At 23.3% G+C, this 16,159-nt stretch overlaps 1 protein-coding gene and 1 long non-coding RNA gene across 3 annotated transcripts in view; one reads left to right on the top strand and one right to left on the bottom strand.

The window, feature by feature from the left end:
• Nucleotides 1-9,435, top strand: part of LOC147656337 (uncharacterized) — a 163,689-nt gene extending 154,254 nt beyond the window's left edge. The window contains exons 3-5 of one of the 2 annotated variants that reach the window (XR_015294607.1): nucleotides 4,531-4,712; nucleotides 8,788-9,148; nucleotides 9,244-9,435. This is a non-coding gene — a long non-coding RNA (uncharacterized LOC147656337). Of the gene's footprint in view, nucleotides 1-4,530; nucleotides 4,737-8,787; nucleotides 9,149-9,243 lie in introns of both variants that reach the window. The other variant, XR_015294608.1, reaches the window with a different exon arrangement.
• Nucleotides 9,436-10,449: 1,014 nt separating this feature from the next.
• On the bottom strand, nucleotides 10,450-14,846 carry LOC105735451 (uncharacterized). The gene is made up of 3 exons (XM_012486580.3): nucleotides 14,799-14,846; nucleotides 11,602-11,831; nucleotides 10,450-11,522 (listed from the first exon to the last, which is right to left on the bottom strand). Exons 2-3 carry the CDS (start codon nucleotides 11,783-11,785, stop codon nucleotides 10,864-10,866), a joined length of 843 nt encoding a protein of 280 aa, XP_012342034.1. The 5' UTR covers nucleotides 11,786-11,831; nucleotides 14,799-14,846; the 3' UTR covers nucleotides 10,450-10,863.
• Nucleotides 14,847-16,159: the final 1,313 nt, after the last annotated feature.

The following is a 16,159-nucleotide window of genomic DNA, read 5'->3' as shown; positions in this document are numbered from 1 at the left end:
GCAATATTTTTTACACACTTCGATTTATTTTCTATTTGAATGTATACATTTCGTTACACAATAATAAATATTACTATTGTTCCAGTGGCAATGGTGTAATGGAATTTTGATCGTTTATATTTGACTCCATACTGTTTTCACTGTTTCCACTAGGAAAATGATTTTGTTTGTTTCAGGATGGATTGTAATAATATTTCAGAGGCTACATGACTACATTATCCTTTGAAATCACGATTATATTTTTAATAGAAAGTGGTTTCATTGCTCCAGATTGTCTTACTTACTTACTTTTTACGATAATCAATTCCTGGAAATATTCTTTTTTCCAAAAATATTATTTTAATTTCTATATCTTAATTTCTATATGTTATAGTCAAGATTGTATTCTTTATGTTATTGGCGGGGATTTGCAAAAAATTGTGATATTATTCACCAATTAAGAAATATACGATAATGCCGCAAAATTGTTCAGAATTTGAGTCCTGATGGTGAGCAGGCTTTCGAAAAATAGTAATGTTTTTATTACGCCAATTAATATTATAATATTTGTAGATTTTATTGCTTCCCAAATAATGCCGAAATGCAATAATTTTATAAGCTATAAAATGCCCCTTTTTTTTTGTAGGTCTGCAAGCGATTGGATTATCATATGATCGTATAACTCTTATAGTTCGCGGTTGACGTCTGTATAATTCTTCTGAATAAATATTCGAATTGCATTTATAGCATTTTGAGAAGAAGAAATCATAAAAACATCAGAAAGAAATCCGATGTTAGATCGAATCGCAAAGTAGATAAAAATGGTCAAATAAATCTTGATCTTTCGGTGACTGGATTTTCTCATTTAAAAAAAAGTCAAATCATATTTCAATTATAGAAATGATTGTAACTAAATGATATGAGTTACGACTTATGATATCGCTCATTTGATAGTTTTTAATGATGAATTTAACATGTTGATAGATAAAAATGCATTCGTATATTACTTGAATTAATTAATTTCTTTGAATCGTAAAGAATTCAAAAGACATGGCAAACTAAATTTAGTAAGATTGCATAATTTAATATGATTGCATAAAAATTATTTATGGGCTCATCATGATTTGATTAATGAGTTTTGTATAATAGTATGAGATATCTTTTGTATGAAAGATTTGCATGCGACAGATATTCAACTTGCGGAATCTAAGAATAGAATTAATAATAAGAATGAATTATCGATATAAATTAGCTCGACTTTGATATATTTCCTATTAAATAGCAAGTAATTCACATTTCGGCTTTATGCAATTCAGTGATGATCAAAAGTCCGCGAAATGGACTCTTTCTTCAATCTTTTTTGCACAAATCAAAATATTTATGCCACTATACATCTAAGGTGGTAGAAAGAAGAAAACCTGTAGAAGAAATCGAATTTCGTAGATCGTGCGGATAATGCAATAAGCATTTAAGTATTATAGTTCAAGTATTTTTATTATCTATCTCTATTAGTTAAAAATAGAAAATTGACATTATTTTTCATAAATGACTAATTATGATGGTCCATGACACCATAGATTGTAGTCGATAAAATCATGAATTCTCCATATGATATTAGATCAAATTACTGTTCAATTCCATCTATCGCTATTCGTATTGCCCGATCAGAATGTTGGTTATGCAATGCGAATTGAAGGTTTTGAGAGTTTATAATGCGAAATTAAGCTAATGTAAAATGATTGTAAAATTGTACCCAAAAAAAAAATCCGCATGGAAATAACTTTTCGTCAGTCGTGATGAAGTTTACAATATATTTTTAAGAATACGCAATTCACGATTTAGAAATCAAATGAACAACATCGGACGAATCAGTATCGCGATTTTATTACTCTTAACATTTTGATTTGTTGAAGCTGATTCTCATAGAATGTAATAGTATTTTCTTTACTATTCTATAAATCGTTATTACTAATTGCTACATTGCTTTATTTAGGTTGCTACAACTAATTGCTTTATTTAAGTTCAATCGCAAATGCGTTTGATATAATCAATATTATTTCTCGTTCGTCGGAAACCCTTGTTTGTACAAAGAACTTTGAATTTTTTTTTATGATATATAATTCTTTTTATTATTTAATTTCTCATATGTGTTGATTTTGATCAGCGATATAAAATACTACGCAATAAAAAAATATCTGAAAATTTGTTCACCCATATTAATCGCAAACAGATGTAATGTATACGTAACAAATGATTTATTAAGAGCTTTTAACGCATTATAATATTTTGTAACTAAATCGATTAATTCAATATGTTAAATCGCGAGCACATCTAAAACTCAAAGAATAATTATATACGTTTATGACGGTTATATCATTATAATATTTTTCAAATAGTTTTAATAGCGACATAATTTGCCGCGGTTGTTTCTAATGATTTTAATTTTTTTGGCGATCTTTCTTGTTAGAATTTAAGATTTTAAATACATTAATTTTTGCATCGCGAAAATTGGGATTTTTGTTTATCACGTCCAAAACCGAACCAACTTTGTAAATCTTTCTTCATAAAATTGAGAAAATTCATTATTGAGAGTTTTATTTGAAGTTTCCGTATGAATGAAACTAAAAATGGTATATGAGTCATTACCGTAATCAATTGTATCTTTAAATCCAAATCTATCTTTCATAATGTGCATGACGATCACTAAAATTTTATCGATCTTGGAATTTTGTTTTTCTATTGAGTCATGTTTTGATTCGTCATTGAATGCAACCAATTTTCGAAATTCGAGATGTATAATACGTGGTTTTGATAAAAAAAATGATTGCATTAGAGAACAGTTTCTGAATATAAGCTTTTACAAAGTAAAATTATAGTATATGAAAATCAAGAACGCTTCTTTATTTTTTTTTTTAATAGTCTCAAAGCGTTTGGCGCAAATTTATGAAGTGATCATTATTTTTGTATCTTAATCTCTCGAATAACTGTTGGGATTGAGAATTTGGAAGAATGAGAGAATTGTACTCATTTATAAATTACTGTTAAAAATCTAGACTATTCATAATGCTGAAAAATAAAAATTATGTTATCTTAATTGTTCTATAAATCAATTTATGTTCTTAATATGTACTATCATGCCTCAGATTTAAATGAAAATGGGATTATGTTTTTTGTGTTTCGCATATTTCTTCGCTGATTCTCTTAATGATTATCTGTAGAATAATTTTTAAGTAAAGATGAAATTATAAGAGTAGGTGGCAAATTGTTAAGTGCGCTTTTCAAAACAGGCATCTTGTAGTATTACCATCCAAGCACCTATTACCAAGAAATCATAATAAGAAATGAACATATCAGATTACAACATATAGATGCCAATAATGGCATTATTGCAGAAGCATTATTGTTCCTGTACATCCTCGATCAAGAATATTATAAGAAAATGCATAAAATTTTAAGACAAGACCATGAATGTGTATTGAATTAGCGTTTTCTATTTGCAGTCTCAACTACGTATTTCTAGCACGTGAGAGAATGCATAGCAAGACGTAGAGAAGATCTTACTTATGCATTTTCATATGCTTTATATCATTTAGTATTAGAATTAAAATAGATCACTGAAAATCATACACTTAGATATAATGCGAATCTTTTCAGTGAGATATTTTTAAATGGTTTCCATAGATTTATAGCCCACACAGTATTATGCATGACAATATTCTCAGATAACAGAACGAATTTTATAGGCGCGCGAAATGAGTTTCATGAATTAGGCATGTTCTTGAATAGTAAAGAATATAATACAAAGATATTAGGCAAAAAAAGAAATATTAAAAAAATACAGTATAGAATGACACTTGACACCTCGGCGCATATGCCACATTTTAATAGACAGATATGACAGAATGCGATAAATACCATCGTCGTATTTTATTAGCGAACAGAAATTAACATTCGAAGAATTATACACTTTGCTTACACAAGTAGAGTCCTGAATTACTGATCCTTTTGTCATCCGATGTCGATGATCTGAATTCTTTGATTTCAAATCATTTTTTGATTGGCAATGCAAAACTAGAAGAAATTTGCGAGAAATCAAAATGAATCATCTTAGACAATATCAGTTTATTCAGCAAATGTTCCAGCATTTCTAACAATGTTGGAACAAAGAATATTTACAGCAATTATCGTAAAGAATAGAATCAATAGAACAATCGCTGTGCAAAAAAATAATCTGTTAATAATACAAGATTTTTTTCTCTTTCTCTCTATACAATGCGCATGGATAAAGTCATGCAACTTCATTTTCGAACAGATAATATCTCGTGCGTGACCATCATAAAAATTGCCAGCGGCATTATCATGTGGCAAAATTATACATTTTATCCATACCCGAAGACAATAAATTATGATCTAATAACGAATCAAGAGAAGCAGATTAGCTTATTTCAGGTTATTTGAATAACAAATGGTGCATTACCGAAGCAATAGCACTGCTCCCGAAAGTAATATTCGGGCCTCGTCTTGGCCCGTCTGGTAATATTGTATTTCCAGCTACATCCCTGCGAAAGGATGACGTAGATATTATGTCGCCTTTGAGCTGAAAATATCCTGCCTTTAGCCGTTAGGCAACACGGAGCAACCTGAGATCTACCCTTCTGGGAAGATAGATCGTTTAGTCAGCGGTGAACGCAGTCGAACCGCGCCAATCGCTATCCAGTGGGAACCACGAGAAGGTAAAGCTGTTCATCTGATCTCATGTAAGTCAGTTTTCACCATTGAATCTCACCGCATCGATACGTGTGTATCGCGGAGTTATTATCTGAATGACATGAAGACGATATAAAAACATTATATGGAATTAGAGTTAATGTCAGCGTTAGTGGAGTATATTACAGTATTGAAATTGCCAACGATTTCAAGGCGAGTTATGTTAAGATTTGTGAAACATGTCAGATATCTTGGATTTTATTTTCAATGATTCAAGCATTTTCAATAGTCTAACAGTAATTTACGAACGGGTACAGTTTTTTACTTCAGATTCTCAATCAGAACGGAGATATAACAGCAAGATCATTTCACAAGTTATATTCATTCGTCCGTACTTTGCAACGGACTACCGTAGAAGCGATGGCAAGAGTCTTGATCACCACGATGCGACACCATCCCGCGAGAGCAAATCGAACGAAACCAACACGACTACTAATTCCTCTACCTTCCTGTTAATTTCTATTTTAATGGAAAATAATGATTAGATCAAGCCCCATAACAATTTTCTAAATCAGATCAGTTAGAATAAAATAAAATTCAGATCAAATAAAATTTAACAACAATATAATATATTAGTAAGTTAGTATCAGAACAGCATTACTTTGACTATATTGCAATCAATGGTCAATCAACCGCAAACAGTTAAAGTAAATCTATTTTACTTCAAAATCATAATACAAACGATTGTACAATAATCATAGATGATCCTATCGCAGTATAGTATCATCAGTTCAAATAATCTATTTGTGCAATATTTAAAACCATTATGTTGAACTTTAACTTTAAAAATTGTGATATGGAATATAATTTATTTCACAGTATTATTCGATTATAGATTATGTTATTGCGCATTTTATTATTTTGACAATTTATGATATATAATAGAAAAAGTGATTTGACAACTATAATAAAAATGAATGAATCCTATAAAATAACTTTCTTTTTTTCTTTATTCTATTCTCATTGGTTGATTCAATATTCAATAAAAGACAAAAGTATATAATATAAATTTTTTGCTATTTTTGAAAATCCAGCAACACAACTGACAAAACAACAAAATTCATTAATTAAAAATGAAAAATTATTTATTATTTATTCTTTTTATACATTGCATAATTATTTATATTGCTGATTAAAACTTTATATTGAATAACAAATTTAAAAAAATTACTAATTTTTTTATTTGTAATTTTTTTTAATTATATAAATAATTAATAAATATTTTATTAGTTGATAATCTTAAAAACAATTTTTGAGAATTTTTTCAGCATTTCTTATATTTCTTTAGGAATTATAATGTAAAATCAAAAAATCACGGAACATTCACGAACTCAACTTAATAAATAAATAATTTAGAGCAGCAAAAAAAAATATTATATATACTTAAATAAATACTACATATTTCCAAAATTTCATAATTTTTTACATTTTCGACTTAGGAATGTTTCTTATAATATGTAAATAATCGATATTTATTTAAATATAATTTCAAGCACAATCGTTAAAAAACTCATTTAATGATATAGGTATATATAGGTATATATAGATATATATAGGTATATATAGATATAAGTAATAAAGTCCAATAATTTTAATTTTTACAGATTTACTTGTAAATAACAATTCTATACACCGAATCGTGATTTTATTAGAAATAAAATGATTAAATATTATTTATTTAATATTTTTTTTATTTAATTATATTTTATTTATAAATCTATAATATTATTCAAAAGAAATTTAATAAAAAATTATTTCATTTATAATTCAAAGAAAATATATACATAAACATTAGGATAATAGGCTTATATATTTGATTAATATATTATATAAAATATATATTATACATTATATTTTAAATAATAGTAGTGGAATAAAAGAATATAATGTAGTATTTTTTGAACTAAAACGAAAAAGAAAAACAAAAGAAAAGATTTTAATAAATAGAATTATTATTTACAATTATTATTTACAATTCTTGTGTTAATCTTATTTTACCAACGTTACCATATACATTAGTATAATTTGTAAAATAATAAATCCAAAAATTTGATTTTCTGTTTTAATTATTATATTTAATTTTTTTTTATTCTGATTACTTATTGTATCAGGATTTATTGATCTTCATTTTTCGGTGAATTTGAAATCAAAAGCACGTTATTGATTTAGATTTTTAAATCTTTATTGATAATATCTAAGAATATTCATTATTAGAAAGAAGTAATCCGAAAAAAAAAAGATGAATTAATGAGAGTGATAAAAAAACGCTTTTTAAAATTCCTATTTGTAACATATATATTAATCCGACACGATTAGGGAAATAGTATAGTAATGTAACATAATGTAACATATATAATATAATATAACATAAATAAATTAAATATAATGATTATTCTATCAAAATTATTAATAATTTCAAAAATACTTTAGCAAAAGACCTCTCTTGTCCTCCACGATTCGGCGAGAGTTCTTTCCAATATTGAATAATATATGTTTATTTGAATAAATTTTTCATATAAGAAATTGTTCAAAAAAAAATTTATTCAGTAAAAAAAATTATTTATTATTTACGAATAATTCTGTTTGTTTTAAGCTTTTATAAGATTTTTTGAAAATTTGAATAAGAATTTAAATATTCTATGTAGGAAAAGAAGGCACTAATAATAATTTGACGAATAAAATTGTGATTTATAAACACAATAAATATTATATTATACTGTTCAATTTTCATTTTCTGTCTAATTATGAAGAGCCAGCGTTATCATTGGCTCTTTAAATATTCATTCATGAGATGATTTTATTATTATTTCTTTTTATCAAAAAATGAAAAAAATATATTGTTTTTGTTGCTATTCAAGAAATATAATTTAAAAAATATGAAATAAGAATACCAAATAAGAACAATTAAGATTATATATTCTTTTAATAATATATGCATGATATTATTTATTTTTAAATGATAATAGTTTTTAATAGATTAACAAAATATATATAGACACATAAATATATTGACGAAACTAATTATTTATATAAAAAAACCGTATAATTTTTAAAACAAAAAAATTCCTTATTAATATTAATAAAATATATATAGATATATAAATATGAATGAAACTATAATTATTAATATAAAAAAACTATATAAGTATCAGGACAATCTCTTATTGCAACTTATTTTTGTCGCAAGAATAAAAGTGTTATTAAAAATAACCAAATATAATATTTGAGGAATATAAAAAATGATAAAGAAAAAACAATAGCGATTAGAATAAAAAATTCTTATATTCTTATTTAATTATGAATATAATGTTATATAATGAAGTCCAATTAAATGAGACAGAATATTTCACAAAATGGAATACCTCAATTGAATAGTATCGTTTGAAGAATTATACCCAGACTGTATAATTATTGTTTGTATTATGATCTTTGAGTGAATGGTAATTGACTTTATTTACGACTGACTAAATGCTATCTGATCTGGAAAAAGGTTGCGATTTCTTAAGTTTTCCTCCAATCATTATCTTGTGTGAAAATACAAACTAAAAAAGGGTTAGAAAAAAGTAAATAGTCACATTGAAGGGATGTTTCGAAGAATGGACATTCTCATCACAGTACGTGAGGACTCAAAATCTTTACGATCGCTTGTATGGTGATTCCTAAGATATATTTGGTGCATAAGTATGACTTATGAAGTGGTTATCGCTGTTATATTTTCGTTTCGATTTCTAATGAAGATCTTAAAGATTTGTTAAGAAATTGTAAATTATTATTAAACTATTAAAAATGCTGAAGCCATTAAAGTTGTCTGGCCGTTCAATAAGTTCTGGCTTTGACATTAACAATATAAATATTATTCATTTTTTATTCATAAGCACTTTTTTAATTCTAAGTCATTTCAATAATGTTGTGTTAATATATAATGTAATCTATTACAATTTTTATTTTTTATTTATTTATTTTTTCATTTTTATTATTTATTATTTTTTGATTAATTTAGTCTTATTTATTAATCATCTATTAAAATTTTATTTTTTTCAGGATGTATAAAATAATTAATTGGAGGATGGATAAGCTGCATAATGAAGTTTCATGCTTTCGCAAGCCAAGTATCACATTATGATATATGACATGCTTTTGCCTAATTTAGCAATGGCAATGGGGATAAGGTGTCATCACCTATTCCTGTGTTGCGGAAATTTAAAAAAATTGAATTATTTTTAGTAATGCAGGAGATAATATCCAATAATTCTGAAAACAATTCTTGAACAATCGAAATTATAATAATTGAAATTACGACGATAAATAAATTGTTAGATACTCAACTTTGATATTTTTGGCTGACTCATTGTGTATCTAAATAATCCTGATGTTACGGAATTTATTCGCCAGAATTCGATAAGTAAAATCAATACAATATTCGGCAAAACAAGATCCGGATAACCATTTTAGACAAGGTTTAGAATAATTATCTATATTCCTTCTTCTTACAATTAGATACATATAAATATTCAAGCCGAATTCGGTAAGACAATGGAAAAGAAGAAGAACAACAGCAGAAAGAAAAAAAAAGTTTCTCAAAATGTGCAAAAAGTCGAATTGTTGATTAATCGTTAAGTCAATTTATTATAATTTTTCTTCTGAAATTATTGTAATCCGCGCGTTATTAAATAAACAGAATATTGTAAATCTGTGTTGACCTTCTTTTGTCCAAATCGCAATAATACTAAATGTAATACTGATATTATTTCAATTTTATTTAACGCCATTATTTTTTTATCATAAACACATTGTAATAAATAAGATATTTCATTTTATTCGAATACTAAGTTTAACTTTATATGCTAAGTTTGGATATTCTGAAATCATCAACCACATAATATCTATCTATATTCTAATTGGAGTATTCTATGAATCCTTCTAATGCTATTCCTAGATCATTTATTATAATAAAAATTATACTTGCTTTTAATAAAATATTTTTTATTATTTATATTAATTTTTCTTAAATATTATTCTTATTTTATTTTTATTATAAAATAATTAAATAACAAAGAACAATATCTTAATATTTTCTTTTATTATTTATATTCATATTATTTACATATTTTTATTTTTATTATTTATATATAAAGTGTTATAGTTTCTTAAATTATTATGATATATTATGATTATTATGATATTAGATTAAAATCTTCTGAATTAATTTTTATATTATAAAAGAAAATGCATGCATTATGAAAATTTTTCTAATAAGTTTTGATAAGTTCTATATTCTAAAAAACTTTTTTATATATCTTTTCATAATTATTAATATTTAATAATCGAATATGTAATATATTTTTATATGTCTTCAAATCAATTTATATTAATACATATACTATCATATACTGTATAATTTAGTAGTACATGTTGTTATATGATATTATTATATTTTATAAAAGAAAATTGACATTATATCATTTAGGTTAGTTAAATCAGCTAATTGAATTATTGAAAATGTATCTTATATTAAATATAATTGATCTTTCGCTTTTTTTGTTCTAATATTCATAGACTACTACATATTTCTATTCTAATATCTAGACTATAATATATATATAAGATAATTGATGGTATAATGGAAAAAATATGATTTTACATTAAGAAATGAATTGAAAATAGAATAAAATTAATTATAGAATAAAATTTTATCATATATACTTTTGTTTTTGAGAAAATTTATTTTAAATATAATCATTATATTTATTCAATATACATAAATAATTTACATAAATACATAAAATATACATAAATTTTTTGATTAAACATATCTCGCTGTAGCTTATACTTTCGGTTCAGATTTTATTTATTCTACTGAATAATCAAGAATATACAAAATAAGATTAATGTATAACCTAAACCTTAATCTTAAAAATTAGACAACAAATATATTATCAATAGAAATTATAGAATTTTTCAAAAATTGCTATAATATACAAACTTAAATTCCTTGAAAATCATTATGATCAATAGTTTAAATAGTTCAAATTATTATAAAATTATTATGATAGATTGTAGTTTTTTTTACAAAGTTTAAACATAATAGTTCAAAATATGAAATTCGTTTAATCTTAATTAATCTTCATCAATTAATTCCAATCCCTCTTTAGCTAAAACTTCACCACCTTTACTTCCGAAAATACCACCAATAATTCCACCTCCGATTCCACCAACGACTGCACCAATTGGAGCACCAATCGCTGCACCAATTGGACCACCGCATGCAGTTCCAATCATAGTGCCTGTCTGTGCACCAGTCCATGCTCCACCAGCGCCACCTGCTGCACCAAGACCCCAACCTCCGGCAGCACTTGAAATTGTTTTAATCGTTTTAACTGGGACTTTTCTTGTACGTTTTACATCTTTTAAAATCTGTTTTATATATACAATAGTATCTTTAATTTCTTGTCTTTTTGTTGAATCAGTTTCAGTCTTAAATGCTTTTTCCAGTTTTTCAATGGTTTCTTCTAATTCGAGGATTATTTTATTTGCGTTATCACGAATATATAAATCATCTTTAAATGCACGACCAATACGGTAGGAATCAACTACTACGGCAGCTATGGTTAAACCCGCACCAACGTATTTTAAGGTTGTATTAATTGCTTTAGCTCCCTCTATCACCCCTTCTGGAACCTGAATATGTGGATCTGATGTTCTAGGCCTACCTTGTGGATTGATATTAATATGGGGTGATGTTTTTTGTCCGGTATCGAAACGAATAGTAGGTGCGCCTATAAATGTATAATTTTTAAATTAATTTTCTTTTTTAAAATTATATAATTTATAAAATTATATTTTCTATAAACTTACCAGTACGAGTTCCATCGGCTCGTATTCTACCGAGATTCATATCTCGAATACCGGCAACTGTTTCTGCATTCAAATGAGCATCAGGAATCAATTTAAATCTAGTTTGCATAGCGCTTCCAGATTTAATTCCTTCAAGTATTGTCCCTGTTAATTGCTGTTTTTCATCTTCACTTGTATTAGGCATTTTGATATTTTTTTTTATATATATATCTTATATTTGTAAATTCACCCTGCAAATTTAGATTTCAATCAAAAAACGAAAAGAAGAATGTAAGAAAAAAGTAGCTAAAAAATTTAAAATCATAACAAATATAAAATTAATTGACTTATCAATACAAAATTGATTTATTGAATTTATGATATAAAAGAGTATCTCGTAATTTTCGAAAATATATAAATCATAAAGATATAAATGTAAAAGTTATATATCTAAAACTATGTAACCAAAATTTTAGAATTGAAAATTATGAGTAATATTTTGTTTTTTGTCATAAATAAAATTCTATAATTTCAAATATTTAATTTTAAAAATGAAAATATTTTCATATTATTTATCAAAAATAAAAATAATATAATTGTATTTTCAATGATTTGTTAATTATAGAATATTTTTTTTAATGTGTAACACTTTCAGATATAAGATTTTATTTTATTTTACATTTGCAAATTTTGCATATTTTATATATTTTATTTTTTTAATGTAGATACAAAAATATATTGCATATTTTATTTGCTCCATCCTGCATCATTACAAACTTATATTTAAAAAAAAAAAAAAATACAGTCAAATTTCAAGAATTGGTTTTAATTTTTCAAAGTAATATTTTATTAATAAAAAAAATTTTTATAAATATATAACATATTGTAGTTTACATACTCATAATAGTTTTTATGTGTCATATAAAATAAAATTATCATTAATTTTGGTAGCATAACAGTTGAATTTGCGTAAAGAATAATGAAGATTTCTGACTGCAGTCAGATTAAGATTAAGTACTACTTTTAAATTAGTGTAAAACCTAATATAAAACCCAAAATAAAAAAAAAACGCACATTCGTTTAAGATTAGATTGATGGAATAGGAAATAATAATTTTATAAATGACATAGAATTTATATTTTATGAAGTATGTGAAAAGAGTTTGTTATAATGGAAAATCGTAATTAATATTTAAATACAATCATAGACAATCATAGACAGAGTTATGAAACAATCTAAAATTTTAAAAGAACATATTTTAAAAATGAATTTTACATTGTGTAAAGCAATAATCATTATAAGTATATAAATTGACGACATCTTAATAATGAAATATAACCAATTTCTTATAAAATATATATATTAGAAATAAATATATATATTGATATTATAAATTACATATTAAAATTAATAAATATTTAATAAATTAACTATTTTCAAAAATTACTTGAATAATTATTGTAAATTCTTAATACAAAATTATAAATGATTGCTGAAAATTACATATGGATTTTAATAAACGAGATAATAACATATGTATTTGTTGTAGAAAATTTGCGAGAATAAAGTAAATATCTTATTTACTTTCGAATAAAAAATTAAAAAAAAAACAAACTATGCAACGATTCTCTCAACGATTATCGATTTAACTATATGAATGGTATAGCTATATAGTTTTTGAAAATAGACTATTATTACTAGCAATTGATGCAATTGTTAATATATATTAACAAATGATAAATTTTAATAAAAAATAATAAATTGAAATTAAAATTAAAATTAAAGAAATTAATTTCAAAATATAATTTATATTATATTACATTGCAATATTTAACTTAAATAGGCTTAAAAAGAGATATAAATATGTTTCTTTTTTCCGTTAATAAATCATTTGAAATCATCTATATATATTTTCACAAAAAAATATTTATGAAAAAATTTTTTCAATATTGATTATTATATCGAAAAAAATTATCGAATATCCTACTTATATTTATAACGATATGAGAGATATGAGTTGAAGTTACGATATTTTATGCCATATGTATTTAAAAGAAATAATTCAATACAGCTACAATTTAATAGATATTTAAAAAAAATATATTTACAAACATAAATATATATAGATTTATAGTATTAGAATATATAAGAAACAGCAAAAAATAATCATTAGTTTTGAGAAAAAGAAAATAATTGATTTCTATATATATCTGAAATATTCAGATGAGATGACTTTCACTTTGTGAAATGTGATGAATAAAATAAATAAAAAATACACATTATAAACCTAATAAAAAGTATTTCTTTGTTTTTTGCATAAAACATTTTTATACTTTATTATATATTCACAAATTCTAAATATTTTTCACGAAATCTTCTCACAAGTCAAATATCAAATCCAATAAACTTATTTTGGTATATTGATATATTGTTTAGTATGTCCATGAGTTTAGTATTCATCTTGTATTGGAAAATTTGAAAAATTTTAATCGAAAGATATTTTAAGAGCATAAATATTTTGTCAAAATCAAAACTATTAAGTAATATACATATATCAATATACATATATATATTGATAATACTAGCATTTTTATTATATAAATTTTGTAAAATGAATTTACATATAAAAATATATTAAATATGATGTTATTATTATTGTATAAATATAATTATATACTAATTCTGTAAACAGATATAAATATATTAATGTAAAGTTAAAGATATTAATGTTAAAGATAGCATGTAATATTAGAATAAAAATTTTACGATCCATTTTTAATAGAAATAGATTTCTTTAATTTTTTATTTGTATAAATATTTATCTCTTATTACTTTAAATATTCTATTATCTATTATGAATTTAAACTTAGAACTAAACCACAAAATCCGGAAAAAAAATTTTCTTTGTAACTATCATTTATATTTATCTATATTTTATAAAATTATATTTTATAAATATTTTACAAAGAGATACAACGTAAATATAAAGTATATAATGATAAAATCAAAATTAGAAAAATTTATATTTTGCAAAAAAAAAATGTAAATTTTTAGAATAACATAACAATTTCTGAAATTATTTATATATTTAAAAACTATACAAAATCGTCTAAATATTTAAACTTTCCTTATTTTCCAATAAAAGTTGATAAATAAAATTGGAACTCTTCTAAATTATAATAAAAAATATTTAGAATCTTGTAAAAAAACGCACTTACGTTCGAGTTGTGAATAATCACACACTATCAAAATATAAAACTGAATGTGAAATATCACATTATATATCACTTTCATATCGCAGTATCTTATCATAAATAAATATATAAATATAAAATATATATATACATATATATATATATTATTTATATATACACGATATATATATGTCTATAATATGCATTAATGATATTTTATGTAACTTTGAAAAATTACATTCTTATTAAAAATGCATTTATATTATTTAAAGTATTATTTCGCTTGAAAATAATGAAATTGATAAGATTTTTATTATTTTACATAAAGTACAATTTTAAAATAAATTTTTAATATAAAATCTAATACTAATTCTTTTTTTTTAGTAGAATAGATATTTTATATTTATTCTTCAATATATTATTTCTTCATTAATTTTAATGGATTTGAAATATTTTAGAATCAATAATATTTTGAATAACTTTTTAATAACTATATAAAAAAAAAGAATATTTCTTTTCGATTTCTATGATTAAAATATAATAAATAAGATTTAATATAATTATCTCAATAAAGATTTCAAGCTAAGATTTAATTTTTTAAATGAAACGCTATATATTTTTTTATATTATTATATGAAAGTATACTTCAAAATAAATTCAAGCATATATGTAATATAAATGAATTTCAAAATCATACAAAATAAGACAAATAATTCAATCATTTTTATTGTGATTGATTAATTTGTCTTATTAATAAGAGTTCATGAACTTATCAAATGTACAATTTAATATACAATTATCTTTCAACTACTATGTTTCAAATATTGACTTCTACTAATTATCACAATTACGTTTGTCTTTATTATCATTATATATTTTGGATTTCTCTATTTATTAGAATATTTATTTAATATATTTAATGTTTAAACATAAATAATATTTGAATAATGTTTTCAGTTGAAGAAAAAATAAATTATAATAAAAATTAGATACGCATTTATTATTAATGTAATTTATAAATGTATTTTATTAATGTAATTTATAATTGTATATTTGAAAAATAATATTTGAAATATGTTATGAAACCTTATCAATAAGACAAATTGATGGAATATTGAATGGAATATTATCAAATAATTGAATTTTTTTGTTTCTTTTCTGTTTTTAAAGAAATTCCTAATTTCATTATGTGATAAAAGCATATTTATATGATATTTGAATTATTTATATGATATAAAAAATTTATAGCATTCTATTTGAAATTAAAACAAATGCAGCTATAAAAAAATTATATAAATCATTATATCGTTTATAAAAAACATAACAACTTTTTAATTCTCTGTACATTAGCTATTTTTAAGAAAAATACTATGCAAAAAATGATT

Source organism: Apis florea, unplaced genomic scaffold (assembly GCF_048593485.1).
Source record: "Apis florea isolate Af1SG1 unplaced genomic scaffold, ASM4859348v1 contig_3794_pilon, whole genome shotgun sequence".
Classification (NCBI taxonomy): Eukaryota; Metazoa; Arthropoda; class Insecta; order Hymenoptera; family Apidae; genus Apis; species Apis florea.
This window is presented reverse-complemented; position numbering and strand designations above follow the sequence as displayed.

What these genes read in the sequence shown, in the direction of transcription:
- LOC105735451 (XM_012486580.3), bottom strand. Translation starts at nt 11,785, where the DNA reads ATGCCTAATACAAGTGAAGATGAAAAACAGCAATTAACAGGGACAATA. An exon ending in AGCCGATGGAACTCGTACTG is followed by an intron (nt 11,523 to 11,601) that starts GTAAGTTTATAG and finishes ATACATTTATAG; the next exon opens with GCGCACCTACTATTCGTTTC.